The following is a 14,146-nucleotide window of genomic DNA, read 5'->3' as shown; positions in this document are numbered from 1 at the left end:
GTTTTTGCTCCCGATTCCAGCATTTGCAGTCCCTTGTGTTTCCACTGGATCTTTGACCATATGGCTATAATGGTGGGTGGGAACTCTGTTAGGGGTCCACATCAAACCATCTGAGAGCAAGGCCATACTCGGGTCTTTGGCTCGGCTGCACCTACAGCACAGATCTACAGCATATTTGTTCCATCAGTGTACATTCCAAGACGAATTCACTGACTGCAACGTCGGAATATCATGACACATTAAAAAATTAAATGAACCATGAAACCGGGGGGCCATCTTCTCTCCCAGATGAATGCAAAAGATCCTTTGGAAATACCTTGAAAATCACCAGGCGAATTTCCCTCCAAGTCCTGGCCAATGTTTACCTCTTGGGCAGAATCACTGCCCTATCACCTAATCACCGCACAGTCATTTATGATCGCTTGCTGCCTGCAAATCCGACACCCCCATTCCCCACATTGCAAAAGGAAAACATTGCGGATGCCTGAAATCAGAAGTAAGAACAGAAACACAGCAGGTCAGGCAGCATCTCTGGAGAGAGAAACTGGGTTTACGCTTCAGGTCAATGACCTTTCACCACAGCTGTGACTGAGCTTCAACAGAACATCTGTTGGGGGAGTCATGGAGCCGTGCTATGGGTGCAATTGTTTTTAAATGCGAATTATTTGTTTATTGGTGAATAGAGAAATGAAGTTTTCAAAGTAAAAGCATGACCCATCGGTTATCCGCAATTTGTTGTTGGGATCTTGCTTTGCAGTAAACGAAGCACGGAATCCTTTGTATGTGAAATGCTTTAAGAGGTTTCGCTGAAGTGAAAAGACGCCGCATAAAAGACAGTCTACTTATTATTTCCAGTTACGGTCCTTCGCGAAGACTGAGTTCGAATCTGCGGTGAAATAATGATTTGATGGACTCCGGAGTGCTCCGAATTTGTGACCAGCTGTCAGTGGGCAAGCTCCAGATCTTCTGCCGGCACCAACCGTTTCTTCCTGCACGGTCGCTGTGGACAACAGAACTCCCCCCACACTTCCCGCACGAACTCTTCCTATCCGACACCAAACGCACTGCCTTGTCCTGGCTTGTGTAAACACAAAGGGCTGCAGTCACTCATCCACCCTTTTCCTTTTCGCTGCCTCTTTCCCAGGGTTCTGCACCGGTTTTGACAGCTGGCAGATATTGTTGAATAGTCTGTTCGCCTATTGTGCTCTGGTAAGGGGAGAGCGCGGCAAGGAGACTGCATTATCGCAGGAGGCGTTGGTGTGGGCGCAAGGATCCTGGAATAAGGTAGTAGAAATCCTTTAGCATTACATGCCTGTGTAGTTGAGTGAGAGCGAGTGAGTTGGGGGTGGGGAGGATGGAGGTCTTTGATTTCAGTTGTTATCAGAGAGTGACCCAGACTGGCGCAGGTTGAACATGGACTGTGGAAATGCATACGGGAAGCTCATGTCTTTCCGCAGATGTTCGGCTCAGGCTTAGGATCTATTGAAAAATGTCTCCCAAACAATTCAGTCCCGGACAGAGCTAGAATAGGAGCACAAGACAAGAAAAGATGCTCTTCTTCACAGCCGTGGCCAAGCTTGCGCGGTGGCCTCGAGTCTCTATCTCCTGAACTTGCCGTTTCAAGAGCGGATGGCTGATGCTGGTGGCAGGCACTCGGAGCCATACAGGCGGATTTGCAGTGTATTTTTGTTGAACTTTTGGTAAATTAACGAGCAGATAGCCTTGGATCATTCCGTGGAGATGATCCTCTTTACAAAGGAGTTCATTGTTCTTGCCAAGCTTTAAATATTTTGTTAACCTGTTCCATTCGGTTGACGACTCCTCAGCCCGTTAAATAATGACACATTAAAGCTTCGTCTGGTAATAGTGGTTAACTCGTCCACTAATTCTTGCTAGTTGTGGTTCTAGTCAAAATTACAATGTTATCGTAACAATAGAATATTAAGCTATGTCAAGTATATTGTAGCTTTTGTTGGTGATTTATCAGTTAACACGTTAAACTGGCAATTATATTGGAGATTTGGTTTAATGAATGTTGATTGGTGATAGTAGTAAAATCATTATACAATTCTAGTTATATTGGTGCATTTGTTTGTGATGCTCATTAACATTAAATGATGCTGGTTAATTTTGAAGTTTTGGCGAGTAATATTAGCACATTGTACAATAACAGTTATGTTGGAAGCTTATTTAGTGCGACTAACACATTAAACAATGCTTGTAATGTTGCAGCTTTGGCTGGTAAAAGTCATTAACACGTGCTTTTTAAGCTCTTGGTGATTCGTCTTTGGCCATTTTGAAACAGGTTTGAGGAATGACATTGAAAATCAAACCATCGTAAAAGGCAATTTCAACATCCTGAGCCCCTTGGCTGAAATGTCTGTCTGTCCATTTGAACATTATAACACCAAAGACTCCATTTGAAGAAGAGCAGTCAGTTCCTCTGAATAACATTCTGTTCAGCCAGTGCCAGCTACAAGAGAGCAGGCTGATTTCCCTCTCTGTGCTCATACAGTGTCTCCTGCTAGTGTGACGTACCAGGAGTGCACTCCATTTTCTTGGGCTAGGCATGTTCATATAACAGGCCAGGCATAGATCTGCATTCTGCTCTTCACAGTCTAAAGACTGCTTTTGGAAAGGAGGGAGGGTGTATGTACAAGGGCTGTGGAGGAAGGAAAAGGATCTGCACATCATCCCATTCCTTCCAAGTTCTTCCGTGATCCTCCTAGACTGTGCAGTCTCAAAAAGGGGCCTGTTGCAAACCCTGATGCCAGGCTCTTTGGGGTACTGGATGGTCGGGTGTCCATTGAACATGAATAAGGAAAATGGGCTATAAGACTGAGCACAACCGAGCTATCTCCTTTCTCATGCCTATGTCACTGTGTCACATAATATCAGTGATGTAGGCAATGAGTTTCAGCAGAGGATGGCCAGACGCAGGCAGTGATGGGTGGCAGTTTTTGCTACAGGGATATGAGGTCATAAAGGCCTTTGGGTTTGATTCCATTTCTGACCTTGTCCTGGTAAATTTAAATTCCATTTACATTATATGAGGAATACAGAATATGTTTGCTTTAAATGTACAACTCACAAATTTACCAAAAACATATTTAACGTTATTGTTTACTCTGACATGAGCAGTTGATGGGCTTAGCAATTTCATATTTCCCCTGACATAGGAGACCATTCAGCTCATCAAGCTCATGGCAATGCTCAGAGCAATCCCATTCCTCCAATTATTTCCAGGTGACCTTTTCTCTCTCACCTGCCCATCAACTGCCCTGATTCTCCTACCACCCACCTATACCAGGGGTAATTTACAGTGGCCAATTAATCTACCTACCAGCATGTCTTTGGGTTGTGGGAGGAAACCAGAGCCTCCACAGTCACAAGGAGAACATGCAAACTTCACACGGACAACAACCAAGGTTAGGATCAAACCCAGAATGCTGGACTTGTGAGGCAGCAGCACTAATTACTGCACCACCATTGCCTCCAACGTAGGTTGTCCTCTCTGGAGCATTGCTGAACTTAGGGATATCTCCAACCATTAGTGCACATTAACAGGCATTATGAACACGTACAGTTTCTACAGTTCTTCATGGATAAGTCATTACCACCCAAAAGCAACACATAATATCTTGAGGCAGTTGCCGCGTGTGCTGCCCTACTTGAGCATCATTAAATTCAGGCTTTATCAGGCACAAATTCATGAACAAATTACAGAAGCTTTGGCATTACATTAGTACTACACAGCTAAAATAAGCTGCATCTTAGACATTGCCATACTGAGCCATGCTGGAGCAGGGTCAACAGTAGCACAGAATCAATGGTGAAAGTAAAGATTTGGGTCTTTGGTCTTGCTGACATTTAACTGGATGGGGTAACACAAAGGTAAATAAAGGCATTGAAATTGGTATCAAAATAAGAGTGTGTGAAATTCACTATTGGCTCAGTATTTCTTTCCGTGTCTTTTTGTATAGTCCGGTCTGCTGCAAATGTCCCGCAACATTACACAGACGAAGAAGCTTAATATGATCTTAAATGCCTCTTAACTGCCACATTATGTCACTGTTCTCACCTTATTAGAATCATTCCCTTTGTTCCACCTGCCTACCTTCTCTGGTAACCTGTTTCTGTCTTTTCCTGATGAAGGATCCCAGACCAGTAACATTAACTGTTACTCTTTCTACAGATGCTTCCTGATCTGCTGAGTTTTTCCAGCATTTCTGTTTTCATTTCAATGAATGTGTGTTAACACATGTTCATTAATATTGCTGCCAGTGGATGTTTGCATTATGCAGCATATTTGTTGTGCTAATGTGTATCAATCTAAATTCAAAGCTCGATGACTTGTTCCTGCATCCTGAGAGCCTTGGTTTCATGTTATTCAGCAGACCAGTGTACAAGACATCTGCCTTAGATACTGCATGCTGTTTCACAGTGGAAAAAGCTGCCAAAGAGAAATGCAGAATCTGTATACTCAGAAGGTCTGGTAATACGCACAGGCAGGATGGAAATGTCACTGCCAATCCAGCAACACCCTGCAGAGAATAGCCATATTGTTAGACCCAAACACTGATTCCTGTGTCATGACAGTCAACGAAAACGCTACACTTTCCTTAGTAAAATGGATGTTATTTGTGCGAACAAAAATATTCTACATTCTTAACATAAAAGTTTCCAAGACAGTCTTAGTAGGGAAGGAGATCAGGGCTGCACCTCTACCACTCCCTGATGACTTTTATTTATTCACCAGCTTTAATGTAGTAAATCATCCCAATGCACGTCACTGGAGCATTATCAAACACAATTTGACATCAAGCCACATGAGGAGATATCAGGATAGATGATCAAAAGCTCTGGCAAAGATATATGTTTAAAAAAGTGAGTTAAAGCAGGAGAAGAGATACAGGTGGAGAAAGAGAACTGCAGCCCTTTTGACTCCAGCAGTTGAAGGCATGGCCTCAGGGATGAAAATGATGGAAATCAGGGATATGCAAGAAAACAGAACTAAAGAACTATCATAAGAGATACCTCAAACCTTACTCCCAAACATTCAGCTTCTTCCCACTGGAGAATAAAATTATGAAAAATGAGTTTATAAGAACAAGCACAATGTCCAACTGACATATACTAAAAAAAAGCTATGCACCATTGCAAGTCTAAAATTAAATCCATCCATTCTGATTGATATTTTGCAGTACCCTCACTCTATTCTCACTCTAAAGAGGTAATAATATCAGGGATTCTTGTATCTGTCAATGCCTGTACAAAGTTAATAACCATCTGTGCAAGTGTTTAGGTACTTGTGCATAAGTCTGTTGAGTGTGGCTCTCCATGTGCCTCTTAGTGTGGGTGAGTTTGTTCACCTGGGCTGATATTTGGCTTTTATCCATAACACAGCAAAGGTTGGCATATTTGGATTGGTATTTATAACATGATCTCCTGCCACACACTCCTGCCATTGTTCTCATGTCCTACTTTCCTCACACACTGCATTAACTGTTTACATGATTCTCCATTATTAGCTAAATATCCATTTGCCATCTCCATTAATATTATTACCAATAAATGAAGGTGTCATTTTTCAATGTTGCTCTGATTTTTTTCCATGGTTTTTCTCATAACATTGTGTTGAAGATTAATCCACCTTTCCTGGAGATTCTAGGATAATTCTGGAAGTTAGCCTTTGAGTTGACAGATAGTTTTCTGTAATCCAATGTGGAATGTACAGGCAATAGACTGCAGACTTGAAAAATGACACCAGTTAATTACAAAGTTGGTCTTTGATGTTAAAAATATGAGTATTCTAAAATTAATTTGAAGGAAGACATGTTTGTAAACAAACCACAGCAGGTGGCAAATACTTAGTTATACGGCACGGTAGCGTAGCGGTTAGCGTGACGCTATTACAGTGCCAGCGATCGGGGTTCGATTCCCCTCGCTGTCTGTAGGAGTTTGTACGTACTCCTGTGTCTATGTGGGTTTCCTCTGGGTGCTCCGGTTTCCTCCCACATTGCAAAGATGTGCGGGTAGGTTAATTTGGGTTTAAAATGGGCGGCGCAGACTCGCTGGGCCGGAAGGGCCTGTTACCACGCTGTAAGTAAAATTTTAAAAATTTAATTTAAAGATGGATCCTGAATTACATCTGCAGTTTGTTTCCTTGCCCCATTTCCTTTGAAAGACATTAGCTTTTCCTAATATATCCTGCCCAGTAAATGCATGGTGTTTGCCTTTCACTGCCTCACCCAGATTTTCATGCTTGAACCCAGGCAGTGAACTCTTGTGGGCTTCCCACCTTCAGAAGTAACAACAATAAAACCTAATCGTACCTTCACCTGACAGCCACATGTCCTGACTTTCAGGTTGGGGTCCCCGTACCTAGGTTAGTTTACTTTTCTTCCCATGCTAGAACATGGTGGAACACCCATTATTGGTCTAGATTGAGAGAGACTTGCAAGCTATGTTTTTAATGAGCTAGGACACTGAACAAAACCTCGTACACATTAGATCCGAAATATTGCCATTAATTCTTTGCATGTGAGCTGGAGTTGAAAAGACTGTAAGCTTGTCATATTCCTTGATTTTCATCTCTCTGTTTTTCAGGATTTCGGACTTCCATTCCAAAGTTCACAGAGTGCCTGGAGAGTATCAATATGCTGCACAACAGCATTATTTTTGTGTATGTTATTTCTTCTTTTGTAATGGAATCAAAAATTACAGCTCTTGGAGTTACAGAACATGAGGTACCTCGGGCCACCAGTCCCTCATTTGAATCAGATGTAACTGGTCTCATCCACTTAACCACCACAAGTCACCAGGGATTTGGACTGAAGCTACCTCTGGCATCATCGGGATTGCCTCCAGAAACAGAAAGTAATGTGAATCCTTTGCTGCACTCTCAGATGTCAACACCGCCTGAACAAAGGCAGGCTAGTATAAGTTCACCGTTGATGGATTGGGTGCCTATGGAACTACCTGTTGAAAGGGACACGGCTACAGAGCCATTGTTAGTACCACACATCAGGTTAAAGTCTGATGATAACTCTGAAAATGTTGAATCATTCAACCAAGATGATATTGGCTCTCCCAAAAACACTGAACAACTGCAAGCTGCCACATTTTCAAATGAAAACCAGAGAGATGTCCCAGTTGTCATGAAAAGTCTTAGAGGAGCCATTCCTACTGGTCATCCAGAAATCATGAACAAACCTAGCAATTCCACTGACATTTCCATTCAAAACCTGTCCACTGTTGGATTGCATCCAATGGGATCCTTGGCTACATCACTCTTTTCCCTGATGTATCCTGCAACGTCGGGAACCACTCATGAATCTCTACAAGAAAGATCAATGATGCCAATCTATACCTTCCCTAATTCTCAAAAAAGACCAGCCACAGTAAGACCAATCATCACCACTCAAAGTACTGAGGTGCTAACCAAGATCAAGCCACGAATTCAAATGGCCTCTGACCTTTGGAACAATGACCACTCTGTGCTTTTTACAGTGTCTGAACTGCCACCTGGAATATTGAGTCCTTCCTCAAAAAATGTTACCCATCAGACTGTCACATCAGCCAATGACAAATCCAACAATGGATTGTCAACATTAAAAGCAACACCCTTGGGCATTACCCAGTTCAACAAAGATGTGGTGTCGATAAATACTGCAGCTCCGAGTAATACATTGGGAAGGAGCGAACCGATCAGCAAATCACATCTTACCAGCTCTTCTGACAAATGGAAATTGGATTATTTATTCATAACATTGCTTTCTTCTACTCCAGCCTACCAAACTCAACAAATGAAGGTTGATGAGCAGCCAGGAATAGCAACAGGTAAGTAGCAATGTTTTAATAAAAATCGCCACTTCCAAATTGCAGAAAATCCCATCTGAATGGCACTTGTTCAAATAACCACTTGAATTGTTGTCCTAATAACCAACTGGTTTCACTGCAAGACCACCTAGAATATTTTAAAGAAGAATAACGTAACTATAAAGAGTAGACAGTGAAGTGTTATTCCTACTATGTGCTCACAGAAACATAGTATATACAGCACAAAGAAGCAATCTAGACTGTGCTGGCTCTTCCAAACAGCACTCCAGATGATTGCATTTCTTGGCTCTTTCCCCATGTCTTTGCAATCCAAACACCATGTCAACATTGATCCATTCAGAGTGGGCCTTGTGTTTGATTGCTGATGGGTTCTGTGTTACCAACTCTGGAGGGCACAACATCTACTTTGAGGTTCTGTTAGGCCATGTATGTTTTGGGTGAGCTTCAACTGAGGGCCATTCTGAGCACTCAGCTTCAATGCAACCCATGCTTGATTAGCCAAAGCTCAAAATTATCAAGAAACATTTTGTATTTAGCAAAACACAGATTGGTTGGTAGACAAAGATCAAGGTCTCAGAGCAAAATAATTTCTCCTTATTAACCCTATCAAATACTTTTGAAGATAGTAAAATAAGAACATTATGAAAATGGAGCAGGAGTAGCCCATATACCCATCAAGCCTGCTCTGCCATTCAATATAAAGGTCAATCTGAGCTGGGACTCAACTCCACTTTCCTGTCACAAACTCCCTATCTCAACCTTGAGTATATTCAATGACACAGGCTCCACAGCTCCCTTAGAGAATTCCAAAAATCTACCCATGAATAAGAAGTTTCTCCTCATCTATCATAATTGGGTAATGCCCCCACACCCCTGCCCCACTTCCAGATTCGCCACTGAGGGAAAATATCCTCACAGCATCTACCCTGTCTAGCCCCTCACAATCTTACATGTCTCAGTAAGCTCACCTCTTACTCTTCTAAACTTCTTTATATAGTACAGGCCCAAACTGTTGAAATACTCAATTAGTTAATTCTACCAATCAACTACGTGATTTTTTTTTCTAAACTTCCTCTAATGCAAGTATAACTCTCCTTAAATAAAGAGACCAAAACTGTACACAGTATTCGAGGTGCAGTCTAACCAAAGCCCTGAATGAATGCAACAAATTCTGTACTCAGCACCCCTGTAATAAAAAACATTTCATTTGCCTTCATAATTAATCGCTGTTTTACATTTACATGGACATCCACATTCTTCTGTACAACAGCAATTTGTAACCATTCAAAAAATATTCTACTTTTCAATTCTTCCTACTAAAACAGGTAACTTTATACCACCTCATATTACACACCATTTGTCCACTCTCTTAACCTTCCTATCTCCTGTTGTAAACACTTTGTGCTCTTGCAACTTGCTTTAACATTTAGTTTCGTATCACCAGAAAATTTGGTTTCAATATACCATGTCCTTTCAATAAAGTCATTCGTGTAGGTTATAAGTAACTGATTCATGTGGCACCCCATCAGTTGCAGCTTGAAAATCTGAAAATGATCCTTTTTTTAGAATATATATAAAAAAAGGAGCAAAGCATTCAAGCCTGCTCTGCCATTCATCAAGATCATGACTGATCTTCTACCTCAGCGCTATTTTCCACTATTGTCCCCATATCTCTTGATTCCCTTAACATCCAAAAGTCTACCACTCCTTGAATGAACACAACAACTAAACCTGAGCAGTCCATCGCGATAGAAGTTACAAAGGCTTACCACTCTTGGTGTGAAAAAATTCCTTCTCACCTCAGCCCTAAGCAAATGGTGCCCCCGGTCCAAGACTCCTCAGTTATGTGAAACATCCTCCCTGTATCTAGCCTATCAAGCCCTTTAAGAATTTTAGAAGTTTCAGTGAAATGACCTCTCATTATTCTTTACTCTTAAGAATACCGTCCCAGTCTACTCAATCTCTACTCATTCAGCAAACTCATCATCCAGAAACCAGCCTAGCAAATCTTCACTGCATTCCCTTTATGGCAAGTACATCCTATCAGAATCAGGTCTGTTATCACTGACTTATATGTCGTGAAATTTGTGTTTTGTGGCAGCAGTACAATGCAAAGACATAAAATTACTATAAATTATAAAATAAATAAATAATGTGAAAAAAGAGGAATAATAAGGTAATGTTCATTGACCATTCACAAACCTGATGGCGGAGGGGAAGAAGCTGTTCCTAAGTCACCAAGTGTAGGCCTTCAGGCTCCTGTACCTGCTCCCCAATGGTAGTAACGAGAAGGCACGTCCTGGATGCTGAGGGTCCTTAGTGATAAATGCCACCTTCCTGAGGCACCACCTCTTGAAGATGTTCTTGATGGCGGGGAGAGTTGTGCCCGTGATGGAGCTGGCTGAGTCTACAACCCTCTTCAGCCTCTTGTGATCCTGTGCATTACAGCCTCCATACCAGGCTGTGATGCAACCAGTCAGAATGCTCTCCACTGTACATCTATGGAAATTTGTAAGAGTCTTTGGTGACATACCAAATCTCCTCAAACTCCAAATGAAGTAGAGCTGCTGGCATGCCTTCTTCATGATTGCATTAATGTGTTAGGCCCAGGATAGATCCTCTGAGATGTTGACGCCCAGGAACTTGAAGCTGCTCACCCTTTCCACCGCTGACCCCTCAATGACGACTGATGTGTTCTCCCGACTTCCCGAAGTCCACAATCAATTCCTTTGTCTTGCTGACATTGAGTGTGAGGTTGTTGTTGTGACTCCACTCAACCAGACGATCTACCTCACTCCTGTATGCCTCCTCATCGCCATCTGAGATTCTACCAACAACTGTTACGTCATCAGTGAATTTATAGATGGCATTTGAGCTGTGCTTGGCCACACAGTCAATAAGTGTAGAGAGAGTAGAGTAGTGGGCTAGGCACGCATCCTTGAGGTGTGCCAATGTTGATTATCAGCGAGGAGGAGATGTTACTGATCTGCACTGACCGTGGTCTCCCGATAAGGAAGTCGAGGATCCAGTTACAGAGGGAGATACAAAGGCCCAGGTTTTGAAGCTTGTTGAATGCCGAGCTGTACTCGATAAACAGCAGCCTGACGTATGTTTTGCTTAGGTAAGGTAACCAAAACTGTACACAATACTCTGGGTGTGGTCTCACCAAGGTCTTAAACAATTTCTCCTTGCTCCTCTAATAATGGATAACAGACAACTTACCTGCCTAATTGCTTGCTGCAATTTTGTGCAAGGATACTGTAGGTCCCTTTATACAACTCAATCTCTCATAAATACTCTGCTTCTTTGCTATGTGCACCAAAGTGAATGACCTCATATTTTTTAACATTATATTCCATGTGTCACATTCTTGTCCACACACTGACTCACTTTGTCCATATCCCCTTGCAACCTATTTATATCCTCCTCCATATTCACAATCCTACCTAACTCAGAATCTTCAGCAAACTGGGAAATATATTTGGTCTCTTCAGCCTAATCATCATTATATATTGTGAATAGATGGTGCATAAGCACTGATCATTATGATACCCCACCAGCCATAGCTTATCAACCTGAGAAGGACCTGATTATTCACATTTTTTGCCTTTCTGTCCGATAACCAATTTTCAATCCATCTCAGTTATATTACCCTATATTCCACATGCTCTAACATTGTTAATTAATCTCCTCTGTGGGGGAGAGTAGCTAACTTTGTCAAAAGAATTTCATAAATCCAAATGCACCACATCTACTAGTTTCCTCTTATCTGTTCTACTAGTCACATCCTCAGAGCTCACGGGTTAATCATGATTTTCCTTTCATAAAGCTATGTTGATTCTACTCAATCCTATTATAATCGACTTATAGACACCTTGTACATGTGAAAGAGTGTTTGGGAGGTGGGCTGGATGGGGAAGGGTTTGCTGGCTGCAGCGGGGTTGCAGGCATCTCCTGTCAGGTGGTGGTGGGGCATTTCCTCGTGCCTTTTCTCCCCACACCACCCCCCCCCCCCTTTCTGCAACTGAGTCACAACAATTGGGGGCCAGGTTGAGTCAAGCAGAGTTGTGAGTGTTGAGCAGACTCACTCGCTCACTCACTCACTTGCTTTTCCTGTGCCTGCTCGCTCCCCTGTCACAGCTGTTTCTGTGATCCTCTCCGACACACTTTTCGTTCACTTGCGACTTACAAACAATTCGAGTTACAAACAGTTCTCAGGAACAGAACCCTGTTGTATCCTGGGGACTGCCTGTACTCTTTTCAAAGTGTTCTGTTATTACATCCTTCATTATCGTTACCATTGATTTTGGACTAACAATTTGGTAGTTCCTTGTTCTCTCTCTCATTTCTTAAATAGTGGGGTCACATCTCTACCCACAGTAACAATTCCAGAAACAATAAAACCTTGGAAGATGATACTCAGAACATCTACTATCTCTAAAGCCATTTATTTCCAAACTCAGGGATGTAAAATATCAGGTCCTTGGGATTTATCAGCTGTCAAGCTCAAGAACTACCCTAGTATTATTTTTTGACTTATAATTGGTTCCTTCAGTTCCTCATTCTCATTAAATCTTTGGTTCTCTCATATATCTGACAGGTTTTGTGTGTCTTGTTCCATGAAGATAGAGCAAAGTAGTTGTTTAATTCCTCTGCCATTTTCTTATTTGCCATTATTAATTCTGCTCTCTTTGTCTAGGGGCCCATATTTGTTCTCACTAGTGTTTTCCTTCTGAGGTACATATAAAAGCTCTCACAGTCTGTTTATCTTTCTCTCCAATCTAGCTTGCCTTTTTTCTTTCAGTTCCTTGGTTCTCCTTTAATGAGTTCCAAAAAACTTCAAACCTTAGACATACTGCCATTTCTGGCAACTTTATAAGCTTCTCCTTGGATTTAGCACAATTTTTAATGTCTCTTGTCAGCCACAGATGGATCAGTTTTCCTCTTTGCTTTTTGTATCTTAAGTTAAAGAAGTACATATTTTTTGCAATTTTTGCATTAGTTACTTAAATGCTAACCATTGCGTGTCCACCATCATGTCTTTCAATGTATTCTACCAATCAATTATAGGCAACTTTCCTCTCATACCTTTCTAGTTTCCTCTGTTTAGATTTAAGACCCTAGTTTTGCATTTAACTGCATTACTTACAAAGTTAATGTAAAATTCTATCATATTAGAGTCATAGAGACAAACAGCATGGAAACAGGCCCTTCAGCCCAACTCGTCCATGTCAACTGTGTTGCCCAGCAAGCTAGTCCCATCTGCCTGCGTTTAGCCCACAGCCCTCTAAACCTCTCCTATCCATGTACTTATCTAGATGGCTTTTAAATGTTGCTAATGTGTCTGCCTCAACCGCTATTTCTGGCAGTTCGTTTCAAATATGCACCACCCTTTGCATGACGAAGCTGCCCCTGATGTCCCTTTTAAATCTTTCACTTCTGATTTTAAACCTATTGTTTATAGTATCCCCTCCCTGGGAAAAAGACTATGTGTTTTCAGCCTGTCTATGCTCTCATGATCTTATATACAGATGAGGTGTCAATCTCCAACATTCCAGGAAATAAAGTCCTAGTCTACGCAACTTCTCCTTGTAACTCAGGCCCCCAAGTCCAGGCAACATGCTGGTAAATCTTTTCTGCATGCTTTCTAGTTTAATAACATCTTTCCTATAACAGGGCAACCAAAGCTGTACACAATACTCCAATGTCTTAGATAAGATGTCTTTATTAGTCACATGTACATCAAAATACACAGTGAAATGCATCTTTTTGCGTAGTGTTCTGGGGGCAGCCCGCAAGTGTCGCTGTGCTTCCGGCGCCAACATAGCATGCCCACAACTTCCTAACTGGTACGTCTTTGGAATGTGGGAGGAGACCGGAGCACCTGGAGGAACATAACTTCCCAACTCCTATACTCAATGCCCAGACTGATGAAGGCCAGCGTGCCAAATGCCTTCTTCACCACCTTATCTACCTGTGATGCCACTTTCAGCGAACTATGCACTTGCACTCCTAGGTCCCTCTGTTCCATAACACTTCCCAGGACCCTACCATTCACTGTATAAGTCCTAACCTGGTTTGATCTCCCAAAATGCAATAGCTCACATTTATCTGGATTGAAAGCCATTTGCCAATCCTCAGCCCACGTACCTGGCTGATCAAGATTCCATCACTAAGATCACATATTTTCGTCACTCTTCCCCAAAATCCCCTTGACAACAAGATTATCAATCAATCCTTTCTCAATGCACAAAATGAGTTCCAGAATAACCTTTTCCCTTGCTGGTGCCTCAACATATTGACC

General features: G+C 41.9%; 1 protein-coding gene across 2 annotated transcripts in view; it reads left to right on the top strand.

The window, feature by feature from the left end:
• Positions 1 to 964: 964 nt before the first annotated feature.
• prrt4b (proline rich transmembrane protein 4b) overlaps positions 965 to 14,146 on the top strand; it is a 33,767-nt gene continuing 20,585 nt past the window's right edge. For both annotated transcript variants that reach the window (XM_052034287.1, XM_052034286.1), the window contains exons 1-2: positions 965 to 1,284; positions 6,610 to 7,842. In XM_052034287.1, the coding sequence (XP_051890247.1) occupies positions 6,660 to 7,842 (1,183 nt within the window). In that variant the 5' untranslated portion in view covers positions 965 to 1,284; positions 6,610 to 6,659. The remainder of the gene's footprint in view (positions 1,285 to 6,609; positions 7,843 to 14,146) is intronic.

The sequence above is a fragment of the Pristis pectinata genome, chromosome 19, assembly GCF_009764475.1.
Source record: "Pristis pectinata isolate sPriPec2 chromosome 19, sPriPec2.1.pri, whole genome shotgun sequence".
NCBI lineage: Eukaryota > Metazoa > Chordata > Chondrichthyes > Rhinopristiformes > Pristidae > Pristis > Pristis pectinata.
The sequence above is the reverse complement of the archived record's forward strand: the minus strand, read 5'-3'. Positions and strand labels throughout refer to the sequence as shown.